Source organism: Odocoileus virginianus, chromosome 21 (genome assembly GCF_023699985.2).
Source record: "Odocoileus virginianus isolate 20LAN1187 ecotype Illinois chromosome 21, Ovbor_1.2, whole genome shotgun sequence".
In the NCBI taxonomy this organism is placed as follows: Eukaryota; Metazoa; Chordata; class Mammalia; order Artiodactyla; family Cervidae; genus Odocoileus; species Odocoileus virginianus.
This window is the reverse complement of record NC_069694.1, coordinates 50334223-50347990: the sequence shown is the minus strand read 5'-3', so window position 1 is coordinate 50347990 and position 13768 is coordinate 50334223. Positions and strand designations below refer to the sequence as shown.

Here is a 13768-nt window from a genome sequence, read left to right as displayed (position 1 = left end):
AAAATAAGACAATCATATTCTTGCCCTTCAACATGGTAAGAGGACTTCTACAGTCTAAGGCGAGCCTATCCCGGTCTTTAAACCCTTATCTTCTTTCATCTTCCTAAATTCCTTGTCTGCTAGATCCTTCATCTTCAACATCTGCTTCTCTGCTAGCCCTTTCTTTCCTCAGAAACATCCATGTTTCTGCCCTCTGTGAAATACAGCAACCTCTTCCTCCAACTCTAAGGCCTTCTTTATTTCATACTCTGAGTCCTTTTCCTTTCACAAACAGAGGCCTTCTGTTTTCACAAATTAATCAGTGGCCAACAGGTAACTTCTTTGCAAAACTGCCCTCCTTCATTTCTCTGATGTAAATCCTCCCTGGTCCTCCCCCTTACATCTTTGAGTCTTTCTTTCCAGTCTCCACTCTCCTTCAATGTTGATACTTCCCTTCCAAACTTTCTTCTTATTTGATACATCATCGTGTGTTTTTAAAACTTCAAAGATCACCTATATTTTGCTTACACACTTTCTGTATCCATCCCAAACCTCTCTCACAAACTCAACATGCACATTCAGATGTTTCCTGGACTTCCCCACCTGAACTTGCTATAAGCGTCTCAGATTCAGCATGGTGACCCCTGACTCATCTTCTTCCCCACCTTCCTCTCTATCCATCTGCTTCTGTCTGCAAATTCCCTACATGAACAAGCAGTACAACTACTTACCTACCTGAGCCAAGGTGGGGAAAAGGAATACAGGTCTACTTTCAAATAAGATTCTGAATTTAAATACTTAACCCTTATTTGTTCAAGTACAGTTCTACAGGCTTGGAAAGAGTTTATGACAGAGTGGTTATACCCTAGCATTCTTTGTTTTATCAACTTGCTTAATTGTTGTAAAACAAATCAACAAAAAGCAACCCCCCCCTTTTTTTGCATCATAACAAACCTAAAGTGAACTTCCTTTCTGTTTCTTATATTTGAACAACCCTTTCCCTGACATTACGTTTTTACTTACTTAACAGAATTCTACTTACTTAACAGAATTCTGACTTCCAGGTTTTAGGAAGTCATTTTTTTTTTTCCATTGTATTCTCCAATCATTCCAAACAACTTCATGAAAACCCTTTCCTACTAATTGTATACAGCATTAATGTACTGCTTGCTGTCAAAGTTTCCTGTTTTGTTATCTGGAAACTAAAGAGTCCTCCAGGCCAGAGCCACTGCCAGTCTCTAGAGGGCACGGACCACAGGAGTGTGGTGACAGATCCACACGTACAGGGGGAAGGCTCCCAGGATTCTTCCTCCTGACAACTCTGCACAACGCCAGGAAGCAGGAGACTCTCTGAAATGCTCCCGAGGTCTCTCCCTCCCAAGATTACTGAGCACTTCTGCAGATAAGTGTGTAAAGAACTGAAATCTGGGGGGAGGTGCCGTCCTAGGCTCAAGAGTCCACAGTAGAAGTGGGTCAAAAGGAAAAGACAAATGTGCCTCTGTATTTCATCCCAACACTCAGCCACTCTGGACTTCTCTTGATTATTAGGACACATCATCCCAGAGAACTAGTGGAGAAGTTTGTACAAACCTCCCGCTCACAAATCCCTGAGTATAAGGGACACACGGGTCACATTTCCACAGGTAATTTAGTTACACAGGTGTTCTAATCCCAGAGCCCCATCAGATAATTTACGGCTGGGGAGCTGAGTCAGCAAAGACAGGAAGCCGCTCACAATCCTTTGAAGATGTAAAGGATTACATTGACAGCTTGGTTTTAGTCTGCACAGTAGACTAGACTGAATTCCCATTTCTCTTTTGCTTCCATTTCTCTGCCATCCGACTTATTTTACACCCCGACTGAGCTATTACAGCAGCTTTCCAAGTGGGTTTAGATTCCAATTCTCCCACTTAGTAGCTCTGTGCCACTGAACAAACTACTGAATATGTTTAAGCCTTGGTCTCCCCATCCTTAGGTGAGCCTTTTCACCTTAAAAAAAAAATGAGGGGAAATCCACAGTTGACCTCATATGGATGCTTTGGGGATGAAATAATGCACCCAGCTTACACACAACATTACTTTCACCATCTTTGATTGGATTCATGAATGGAAAACTCTGATTTCTTTACTATAGCAAGTTAGCCTGCTAGGACATCTATACTTGGCTTGAATACTCTTCTGAGTATTGACACACAGACAATTATTAAAACAGTAGAGTTGTAAAAAAAACAGGGACTAGCTAATGCTATCCAAACACATGCAGCTGTACTTTGACCATATAAATGATGGTAGGTTCCAAGAAAACATTTTAAACTCACAAAAAACTAAAGGATTGGCAATGTCAACTAGTCAAACTCTTTTATACTAACTGTACTAAAACGTTACTTCACAATACTTAGCTATATTCTACACAAGAAAACTATTCAACTTGAATTTCTTAGTAGGGAAAAATGCTCCCTGGTGGCGCTAGTAGTGAAGAATCTGCCTGCAATGCAAGAGATGGAGGAGACTCAGGTTTGATTCCTGGGTCGGGAAGGTCCCCTGGAGAAGGGAATGGCAACCCACTCCGGCATTCTTGCCTGGAGAATCTCATGGACAGAGGAGCCTGGTGGGATGCAGTCCATAGGGTCACAACGAGTCAGACACAACTGAAGCGACTGAGTGTGCAGGAAGCCACAGAAATCTTCCTCTCTCACCATGAAAGATACTCCTGACCATTCACAAATATTCCTATAAATTCAAGAGTTCTTATCACTAATAACTTTTAACATGTAACAGTTTTAACAAAAGTATATAAGATGTTATAACTAGATCTTATATTATGCAACGGGTAGGTTCGAGAGGTTGTTTCATACAAATGAAATTTCTAAAACCTCAGTGAATACTTTGGAAGCATTAGCTATTAGAATTCTTCATCAATTATTTTAGAAATAAGTATTTTTAAATTAAATAATCACTGCCTAATTTATCTCATTTATAAATTTAGATTTTCATGTAATAGGTTTCCTTAAAGTGGTACCACATGTACTTTGGAGTCTACTTGATAGAGAGGATATTTTATATTTATTCATTTTTCCCTATATGCCAAAGTCTCCCCAAAATTTTTAAAGATTACTTTATTCCTAGGTAATTAAAAAAAATTAGATTATAATTACTAACCTAATATATTTTTAACTACATCTAAAACATATCTTTATCTAAGAATGATATGACTACATATTCAAGCAGTCTTAATATTAATATGCTCATGCTAATTCAATGTCAACTTATCAAAAATTAATTTTTCTCCAAATTTGTATTCTATGAAGAAATATTAGTTTCTAAAAATATTTCTAGTGTCATTAGATAATGTAATTAGTTTATAGGTCTCAACAGTAGTTTCAAATCATTAATATTACAGTATAAGCAATTCATGGCATTAAACTTCCAAGTTAATACAATCCACACAGTCAAATGCACATGTAAACAATTCCACTCATATTACACATGCTATATATTTAAAAAAAAACAGATGAGTATTAGGCACCCAGATATAAAAATTAAGCAAGTTGTTTCTAGCCAGGTAAGAAAAATTAAAAGCAAAGACAGGCTTTCACTCCAACAATTTCCTCGAAAGGTACCTGAATCACTAAGGACTTCCCCATCAATAAAGTGGTCACCAAACTGTTTAAAAGCTGTTCAACATGTAAGTGAAGATAAGAAAGATGATCACACAAAGCAAAATATAGTGTGCAAATACGAATGCAGAAAATTGGCAAGTATTAGGATGGAACACAAATTATCATAATAAATACCTGGAACCATTATTTTTGGCAACATCTTTTAATTTGACCCAACATTTGTTTGTTCTTATCATAAGTTCTCACAAAAGTTGAGACAACTCAATGTCTGTCACCGATAAGTGAATTAATGAATTGGTTTCAAATGAGGGCATCTCAATGGAAAGTTTGACCTTATGATTTTATCTTGAAGAACCTAAAGAAATATCTTTAATATTTCCCCATAAAAGCAATCAGTATTGGGCCTACCACTAGGGCCAGTATGGCCATAGTTTTTCAAACATATACACTTGCCACGTGCATACATACATACACATATTTTTCAAACATGTATGCCTGACCAATAGCTGTACTACTGAAACTTGGCTATTCACTTTATTCATTCACAAATTTTTTAGACTTTTCTTTTTGTTCAAGGAAAGCCAGCTACTCTAGTAAAGTAGAGTAGTGGAAACCTGCTGGCTGGACCTCAAGCATAATGCCTTGTACTCACCCCAGAGAGTCCCTAGTGCTCCTCATAGAGCTTCTCAGAACTTTGAAATCCACTGGCTTAGATAATTTTTATCAACTTTAAAACTACAGGGGGCACATTTTCTGACTTAAAGAATCAAATCTCAGGTTTAATTTGTATGACTTAACTGCTGTGCTACCTTTAGCCTTCTCTAAGCTTCTCTTCCTCTGGATTTAAAGTAGACTCTTGTGTGACTGAACCAGTTAGAAAGCAGAAATTTAAAAAAAAAAAAAAGAGAAAGAAAGCAGAAATTTCTCCACATACCATCGATAAAACATGCTTTAACTTCTTTTGCTTTCAGGCATTTTAATAAAAAACGTATTCTAGCATAGTTAAAATATATTAACAACAATTGTATTATCAGGTAGATATTTTAACAGATGGTCAATTTCCAGTTTCTTTCCCTTTTCCCTGTCCTGTTATTTAGTAACTCATTAAAGATAATACCAGTTGAAAATACATAAACAGAATCCACCCTCCCCCAAAATTGAAAAAGTAAATGTACCGAAACAAAGGTGAAAAAGTGACTTTAAGTGCTAAGATGTTGTCATCTACACCCACTGTACCAGCTTGGTCCCTGAAAAAAAAGATGATTTCCTTCATGTAAGATCCTGACAGATGTCATAAAAGATTGAATAAAAGTCTTACCCTCTTCATCAGAAACATCAAGAACCTCAGTCATGGTCTCAGGAACATTTAGCTTGTGTTTTTCAGTGATAGTCTGGAAAGACAAAAATCATCAAAGTTCAACTTAAAACAAAGGATTACAAGAATCACAGAGGAGAATACAGTCAATAGCGTCAGCAGTGATCACGCCCTGAGCACTCCACCTTCTCCGTGTGGACATTCTGGAAACTTAGTCTCTTATTCTCCTTTACGGAAGTTCTTTTGTTCTTTCTGAAGATAAATGACCAGTTACTCCCGTGAAGTTGTTAAGAGAAAGTTCATTATTTTGAGTTTCCATTTGCAAAACACATTCTTTAGCAACGGCATTAGAAGCCATGTGGAGAAAGCAGATTCGTGTTTTCAAGACTTCCCTAAAATGGACTAAGTTATGTCTTTAGACAATCTTTAAAAAGAAGCAGTGAACACAGGCAATCTATTACACACAAAACCATTGGTTAGAAGTCGTAAGCAACGTGACAGACTTGGGAAGAAAATGTGATGCATCTGTTCTGGACCAGAAGATCAACAGTGCACAGTCAATCATCCTTGGAGTCTTTCACTGGGCTACATTCTGGTTTGCTGCCTAGCTGCCTTCCACTGTGGCACCCCTACATTGTAGCTGCCACATTCTCTGCCTTCCAGCCCTGACAGACCAGGTAAGGCTATGAGACCACTCTCTGGAGTCTGGCTGCCTAAGTTCAAATTCTAACTTCATCACTTTTCAGCTATGAGGCCTTAGCATGTCCCTCTATTTTTCCATGTCTTAATTCTCTCATTTATAAAATGGGAATAATAACACTACTTCCTAAAACTGTTAGGAAGATTAGATGAAATAATATATTGAAGAGGTCTAAGAACAGAGTTTAGAATATAATAGTATTCAATAAATATTAGCTAGCATAACTTATCATAATAACTTGATATTAGTCTTAAAAACAAAGGTCCTCTGGACTTTTTAGTCATTCAGGCACTCAAGAAACATTTTGAGTGCCTATTCCATGATACGCACTGTTTAGATACCAGGGATACCAAGGTGATTAAAAACTAAAGATAAAAAGTCAAATCCCACAACTTTAAATATCACTTAGAGATAGTGGAGTCTCTTTTTTGTGAATCCCTATCTCTTGTTTCTGTATTGAAACTGTATTAAGTACATCAATTGGCATAGTCATGAGAATGTTCAAATTCTAATCTCTCAGAATAAAGAGTATAATCTTCAACTAAAGACACCAAAATACAGTCAGTAGGTTGTCAAGGTTTTTAAACTTTGCTATATAGGTATTTCAGACTTGTTCGTCTTTAGTCTCCCATTACCAGCTCATTTCTTTCCAAAAGCAGTAAAGAACTTCAAATATATTTATAGGGAAATTCAGTTGATTAATTTGAAAATGTATTTGTGTGTGTGCTGGGCTTAGTTCTCAGTCATGTCTGACATGTCTGACTCTTTGCCACCCCAAGGACTCTAGCCCACCAGACCCCTCTGTCCATGGAATTCTCCAGGCAAGAACACTGGTGTGGGTTGCCACGCCCTCCTCTAGGGGATCTTCCCAACCCAGGGATCAAACCCAGGTCTCCCTCGTTGCAGGCAGATTCTTTACCGTCTGAGCCACCGGGGAAGGCCAACATACAGGTATAATTTCTCTGTATTAAGAGGGACTGATTAAGTCATAATGTGATACTGAACAACCTTTCAGTGGCTTCCCATTTTCTTCAGAAAAAACTTAATACAGTTGATCCCTAAGTAATTCAGGTTTGAACTGCATGGGTCCACTTACATAAGGCTATTTTCCAAAAGTAAATACTACATTACTACATGATCCGAGGTTGGCTAAATCCATGGATGCGGGACGGGGCATTGCTGACTGTAAGGTACACTTGGATGAACTCCCTAGGTTGTCAGGGGGTCAGATGAACTGGCTCCGATAATGCCTGGTGATGTAGCCGGAGACAGGGAGACCACATCACTCCCCTAACCCTGAAGCCGCGTTGGCAGCCACGTTCTCTTGCACCTCCGTTTTCCTCCCACATCCTTTTCTTTACAAGAAATGCTCGTCTCTTTTCTTGGCTCATGTAAGATGTAACTTCCTTGGAGAAGCACTCCTTGACCTTCCCCAATGAACGTACTTGCTTAGCCGTGTTTATCTGCTGCTACTCCCTCCTACAGCATCATGTGAACCACATCACACACACCTGTACATGCCTCGTGTGCCTCCCACCTGAGTGTGAGTCATTCGAGAGATGGTTTCCGCAGAACCAAAAACACAGTAGGGCTTCTCAAATACATAGAGGGATAAACCGATGACATAAAGTCATGCAGATTCACACAATGACTACGTAGATTTCCTCTGGGGAAGAAAAGTGTAAACGAAGACATGGAGGAAGTCCTGTGTTACCCAGAGGAAGGCACACGGAAGGCCAGAGGAGTGAGGTCAGCTTTCCAGAACGTGGCTTCTGATGTTTAAATAGCTCCATGATGTCGTAGGCACTGAAAACAAACTCAACACTGTAGGAATGACAAAAGCACCTACCCAAAACGACGGAGACTAACAGGTGGTAAATAAGTATTTGATGAATGAACAAATTTTTAAAATATACCACTTAATTATAATACTAATTTATGAATATAACACAAAAAGACGATAATCTAAGTTCTATATCAATGGTTCTCAACTCTAAGCTAAGCTAAGTCACTTCAGTCGTGTCCGACTCTGTGCGACCCCATAGACGTCAGCCCACCAGGCTCCGCCGTCCCTGGGATTCTCCAGGCAAGAACACTGGAGTGGGTTGCCATTTCCTTCTCCAATGCATGAAAGTGAAAAGTGACAGTGAAGTCGCTCAGTCACGTCTGACTCTTAGCGACCCCATGGACCGCAGCCTACCAGGCTCCACTGTCCATGGGATTTTCCAGGCAAGAGTACTGGAGTGGGGTGCCATTGCCTTCTCCGAACTTCTTCTCAACTCTAGTTGCGTATTATAATTATTAGAGAAGTTTAAATGTATTATTGCTTGGGTCTCAACACAAGTCAATTAAATCTATATCAGTCAAGAGAGGAACCAATTACAGGTGCTTAAAAAAAGTTCCTTGGGTGGATCTATTGTGCAACTCAATTTGCAATCTGTTACATTTTCCTGTATTAAGAAAGTGCATATATTGCAGAAAAATGACTTTTTTTGCATTTAATATATAGGATAGAGATAATGAGATCCTATTAAATTATGACTGCTGGGGAAACTGTAAAAAGAAGTCTAAGTGTAAATTAAATGATTTAAAAAGTCAAGGGATATCTACTGTATTAAACTACACCAGAAAGTCAATTTTTGCAGAAATGTTCTGGAGTAATTGTCCTTCACTGGAAACAGTTTCACAAGAAGATGCATCTCAATTTAAAAACAACTGATGGAAATATACTTTAAATGGGTAACTTATATTGCCCAACATTCTCAGTTTCTATTTCAGATGCTGATAATCTGACTGTATTTTCTTTGAACTTGTGGCAGTGGAACTAGTTTTGCATTAGTTTGGTTATTGCATGCTATTAAAATTACTATCAGCAAATATATGTGGCAACAGAAAAAGTAACACACTGATCATATTAGTCCTGGATATTTTTTGGTACAGATGTTAAAAACGCCTTTTATTTACAAAGTAGTAAATATAGTATGCATTTTTACATGACATAGTGCCTGACCTTTAAAAAATCATCAGTAAATATTTTTTAAATAGATAATGTCTTGCACTCATGACTAATGATAAAAGAAATTTTTTAAAAAGTCCCTTTAAATGAAGTATCCTTTGAAAACTTGATTAGCCAAACATAAATATAGTTTTGTGCAACTCCATCTGAATAGTCCATGGAAAACAAGGATATAATTAAATGATCATAGGCATCTTCTTCTGCTATAGAATCTCAGATTCTACGGTCAAGACTAGAACAACTTTAAAATTAAAATGAGTAATGCACAAAGCATAAGTGTAATAGGATGCAGTTAAACCATATACTGTGGCAAAACAGTTATGTGATACCTGGCAGACTTAACTGACATCACAATGTAGACAATAAGATATGAGTCCTTAGCATGCTCTTTTTGTAAATGGGGGATAGTGTCTGGCTTGTTTCATGTGAAAGAAAACGCGTGCTTTACTGCCCTTCACGTGGCCCCTCCCCTGGCCAACCACTCGCTCTGTATCACACACTCTGCAAGTCGCAGCACGCTGAGACCCCAGCTAGTGTATCACCTTCCAAGGCCCACACACAGTCTCCCATCAGTACTACAAGCTAAACCTTTATACCAACTGTACATGGTAACATAATTTTTGTATATAATTTAAGTACTATGTAAGTAATATTTTTCTATTAAAAAAGACTAAAGTTAAAGGCTTGGAAAGTCTCAATGAAGGTGAGTTACCAAAAATAACTGCTAGTCAGATGTGGTTGAGACAATCAGAGCACATTGGAAAAAGTATGTCAAAAGTTTAAAAAGGTTCTGCACTCAGACTAGTGTTCTGAGTCAAAAGTTTTGCAAAGTTCTGTATACCGACTATCTCTTTAAGATAACACACCAGATAAATTTATATAGACACTAGAAGATACACTCATGCACCCACAATAGCATGCATTATTGATGCTCGTTGTGCAAGAATAACAACTTTTATGTTTCTAGTCAGGGACCTGTATTCAAAGAAAAATTCTTGACTCCACCTTAAAAGGTGTCAAATGATTTACATATATTTAGTGCATTGCCATTTTTAGGATTCCCACTTTATCTGACTCACGGTATCATATAAGATTTAGAACCGATATTTAAATGCTAAGATAAATACAATGCCATTTTTACTTTAGTAGGTTATTCAGTATGTATGCCCTACATATCAATGATCATATGCAACATAAAACACGATCTCTTTAAAACTATGCCAATAACTGATGATTGCTGATCAATCATCTGAGCCACTGCTCCATAGTGGCTCAGACGGCGAAGAATCTGCCTGCAATGCAGGAGACCCAGGTTTGATTCCTGGGTCGGGAAGATCCCCTGGAGAAGGGCATGGCAACCCACTCTAGTGTTCTTGCCTAAAGAATCCCCTGGACAGAGGAGCCTGGCGAGTTACAGTCCATAGAGTTGCACAGAGTTGGACACGACTGAAGCGACTTAGCACGCAGGATCAATAACAAAAGGATGAGTCATATCTCACAGTTCTTCCAAACTGCATTAGGAGACTGAGCTTGTTGGCTTCTGTGGCCAGAAATGTGTCCCTCCCACTGTGATGTCCATTCCAGCAAACAGACAGTGATTGTAATCCCTGGAGAATGCTCAACTGTCTCACATTCCCTGCTGCGTCTTATGAAGTTAGAAAAGCAAAGGTTAAGGAAACAAACTGCAATCCCAAAATGTCTCACAAATTTCTGAAGTGGTGACTTTTCCTCTACAAACTGCTATCGTACTCTCCTCTCCACACAATGACTTTATTCATACTTTGGGGTGAAGATTTCTGGAAGGAGGAATAGCTAAGGAGACTTTCTCTGATGGCAAAGAACTCACATGGCTGCTCAAATGGCACATTAATGATAAGTGATAATGGTAAGTGAATGATGTGATGTTTGTATGTCAGGTGTGTGGCTGTAGCTCAGCTAATACATCCAAATGGTAATAATATTAAATTTAATTTGGTTTATTTTACATATTATTAAATTGCTTCATGCTATTTGCCTACCACCAGTGAGCAGTTCCAAATAATTTTTAGTGAATCTATAGACTTTAGAAAATGATATTGAACATGATCCTTCCATGAATATCAATAAAGGGTATTATTTATGTAAGCTTTTAAAAGTTGAAAATTCCTATTAAAGTACTTTTAGCAAAGCCAAGGTCAAGCATATCAGAAAGGTTAAGAATATGGATTTTGTAATCTGACAACCTAAATTTGAATTCTAGATCTACCCTCAATGTTTGGCATATCTGTAAATTACTAAATAATAGTCATAGCTTTAAATATCATCATTATGTGGAAAAAGAAAGAATGAAAAGCTCTCCTGAAAAACAGTATAAGTAGGAAGACCTACATCACAGAAGGAATAAGTTTGTATTTTCAATCCTTAGACCCAAATTCCATTTCATAAAACAATAAAATTCATAATTCTAAGAATCCAATTCTAAGAGAAGCAGAGAATAAAGACAGGACAGAAGCAAAACATGTAAGCGGTAAAACTACCCATTTAGAGAAAGGGGGTATTTGTTTGGTTAATATGGGCGATGATTTCTTATTTTGCCAACTTACAGAGGTTAAAATCTAAAACATTTATTATGTTTTATATTTATTTGCTGGCTTTTCACATAGAAATTTGATTGCTAAGTACGATGGGTTTTGTTGGAGCAATGCTTAGTGAGGCAGTGTAAAGAATAATAGATACAAGAAAGAAAGCCCATGGAGGATATTTGAGGAGTTTTCACATCCCCCTAGAGCTACGTGTGGAGATATGACCATATGTCTGATTTGTGACAAGGTATCTGAGAATTTGTACGGCAATAGTATTTAAAAGCAATTGCTCCTCTTATAAAATATAGCTCTGAATGGTTAAAGTATCACTCTAAGTAATATTTATGAGCCTGAGATCCCTTTGAAACATGTAAATTTTATATTTTGGTGATATTAAAGAAGATTTTCTGACAAAACTTAAAATCTCATTTTCCACTCCCCCTACACTGTAAGTTATTGGTTGGGAGGAATAATGTTTTTACCATTGATGACTCTTCAGCACCCAGCATGGAATCCAACATACCTTTTATATCCAATAAACACTAAATGAATGAAAGAAAAGCAGGTCACAATAGCAAAAAGATGCCATCTAGTGGCCATTTGATAAAAAAAATGCATATACATGATTCCTAGAACATGGAAGTGGTAATAAAGTTGAGAGAGGACTTGAACAAATGTTTAGCTAATCTTGCCACCGAAAGTTTCACTTATCTGTGATGTGCACACTGCTTCAAAGGGGCCAAATAAAGACATATGTAAAGGTCCCTAATACGAAGATTCTCCTGGTTAAGAAACCATACCGTAAGAAAAAGCCATTACGATTCATTCATATACAGTGACTCAGGACAGTGCTAGACGGGGACAAGACTTGCTTTTCTCCTATATAATTTATGAATGCTATGCTTTAAATCTTTAAAAATATTGTGGTACACTGGCCAAAGATTTTTCTTGAGGAAACAAACAGTGCCATTCTCTTATCTAAATTCAGTCTGTGTCCTGCAGTTCATCAATACATCATCCTTCCACTCTACTTAAAACTTCACATCAAACTACTTCAACATCTGTCAGCAGGAACTTGCTGTCAGCCTGAAGAACAAAATTCTCTTCTTTTTCTTCACATCTATCAAAAGAATCAAGAGTTCTAAAACTATATGCATCACTCCTAGCTTGGAGCATGTATTAGAACCGCATCAGAATTTTTTAGTTGTTGATTCATGATCTCATTGGATCTCATCTTATCTCTAAGGAACAGCTAGTGATTTGCTGTTGCTCTGCTTTTCTACTTCACGAAGAGAAATTACAGAGCCGTCGTTCTCTCTCAAAGAGAAAAGTTAATAAATAAAAGCAAAGAGAAGAGCACTTTTAGCTGTGAGTCTCCCTCTCAGGCGGAGAAGGCAATGGCAGCCCACTCCAGTGCTCTTGCCTGGGAAATCCCGTGGACAGAGGAGCCTGGTGGGCTGCAGTCCATGGGGTCGCTAAGGAGTCGGACACGACTGAGCGACTTCACTTTCACTTTTCACTTTCCTGCATTGGAGAAGGAAATGGCAACCCACTCCAGTGTTCTTGCCTGGAGAATCCCAGGGACGGGGGAGCCTGCTGGGCTGCCGTCTATGGGGCCACACAGACTTGGACATGACTGACGTGACTTAGCAGCAGCAGCAGCTCCCTCTCAGGAGGCCTCCTCTAAGCTCTGCTCCAAATGAATAGCACAAGAGCATTAGGAATGATTCCATCACGGTCTTCACTGTTCCAGAGTTTCTCTGGCAAAGGCCAGTGATGATCACTGGCCTAAAGAGTCAGCATTTATATTCCATATAGTGAAAAAAAAAATTAAACATATACTCTATCAAGTTGCAGACATGGTTTCTCTCCTATGCACACTCAATTTTCTTTTTGAATAAAAAAGTACTCAGAAATAGGAAGAAAATCAGGATGAACTGTTCTCACTGTGAATGCATCTAAAGCAGCCCTGAGCTAAGAAGGGGTCAAGGTCTTCCCAGCGTCTGGAGGGACCTTCAGGCTAAGATAAAATGTGGAGTGTCCTACCACTGTGCCAGCAGTAGGTGTCACACCCAACTCCAGCAACAGGGCAGCAGAACCAGAGAAAAAGCAGTCAGCCACAGAAAAAGGGCTAAGTGTTATGAGATTACATTCACACATTTTATATGGATTTGCGTTGACAAAAGGAAGCTGGCATCCCTGTATGAGCTGTGTAAATGCATTTACATCTGCATACTTCAAGGTATACAGGTTCTACAATATGTTCACCCAAAGTCTCTACAACCTGTTCAGCAAAGAAGTTCAAAAGCTCAAAACATTCTGTAAGTGAAAATGCCTGTGGCTTAAAATCCACAACAACGGAGCCCAAGCCGATGGGTTCTTGTTACTTACCGTGGTGGTGGTGGTGACCTCCTCCGTTACAACCTTCAGGGTGTCCACCACCGAGATGTAGCCCAGCCGCTTAGCAATCGCCAAGGCAGTGTTGCCATTCTGAAGGGCGAGCGAAAGAGAGAGAAAGGCAGTGAGAGCCGGCGGGGAGGATGGCGGGGTGAGCCAATGAGCTCACCCGCGGCTCCA

The 13768-nt window shown here is 38.7% G+C and overlaps 1 protein-coding gene across 48 annotated transcripts in view; it reads right to left on the bottom strand.

Moving 5' to 3' along the window:
- Positions 1–13768, bottom strand: part of ANK2 (ankyrin 2) — a 687657-nt gene that overhangs the window by 78382 nt on the left and 595507 nt on the right. For all 48 annotated transcript variants that reach the window (XM_070452307.1, XM_070452311.1, XM_070452318.1 and 45 more), the window contains 2 exons: positions 13583–13681; positions 4918–4990 (listed from right to left, as the gene is read on the bottom strand). In XM_070452307.1, the coding sequence (XP_070308408.1) occupies positions 4918–4990; positions 13583–13681 (172 nt within the window). The remainder of the gene's footprint in view (positions 1–4917; positions 4991–13582; positions 13682–13768) is intronic.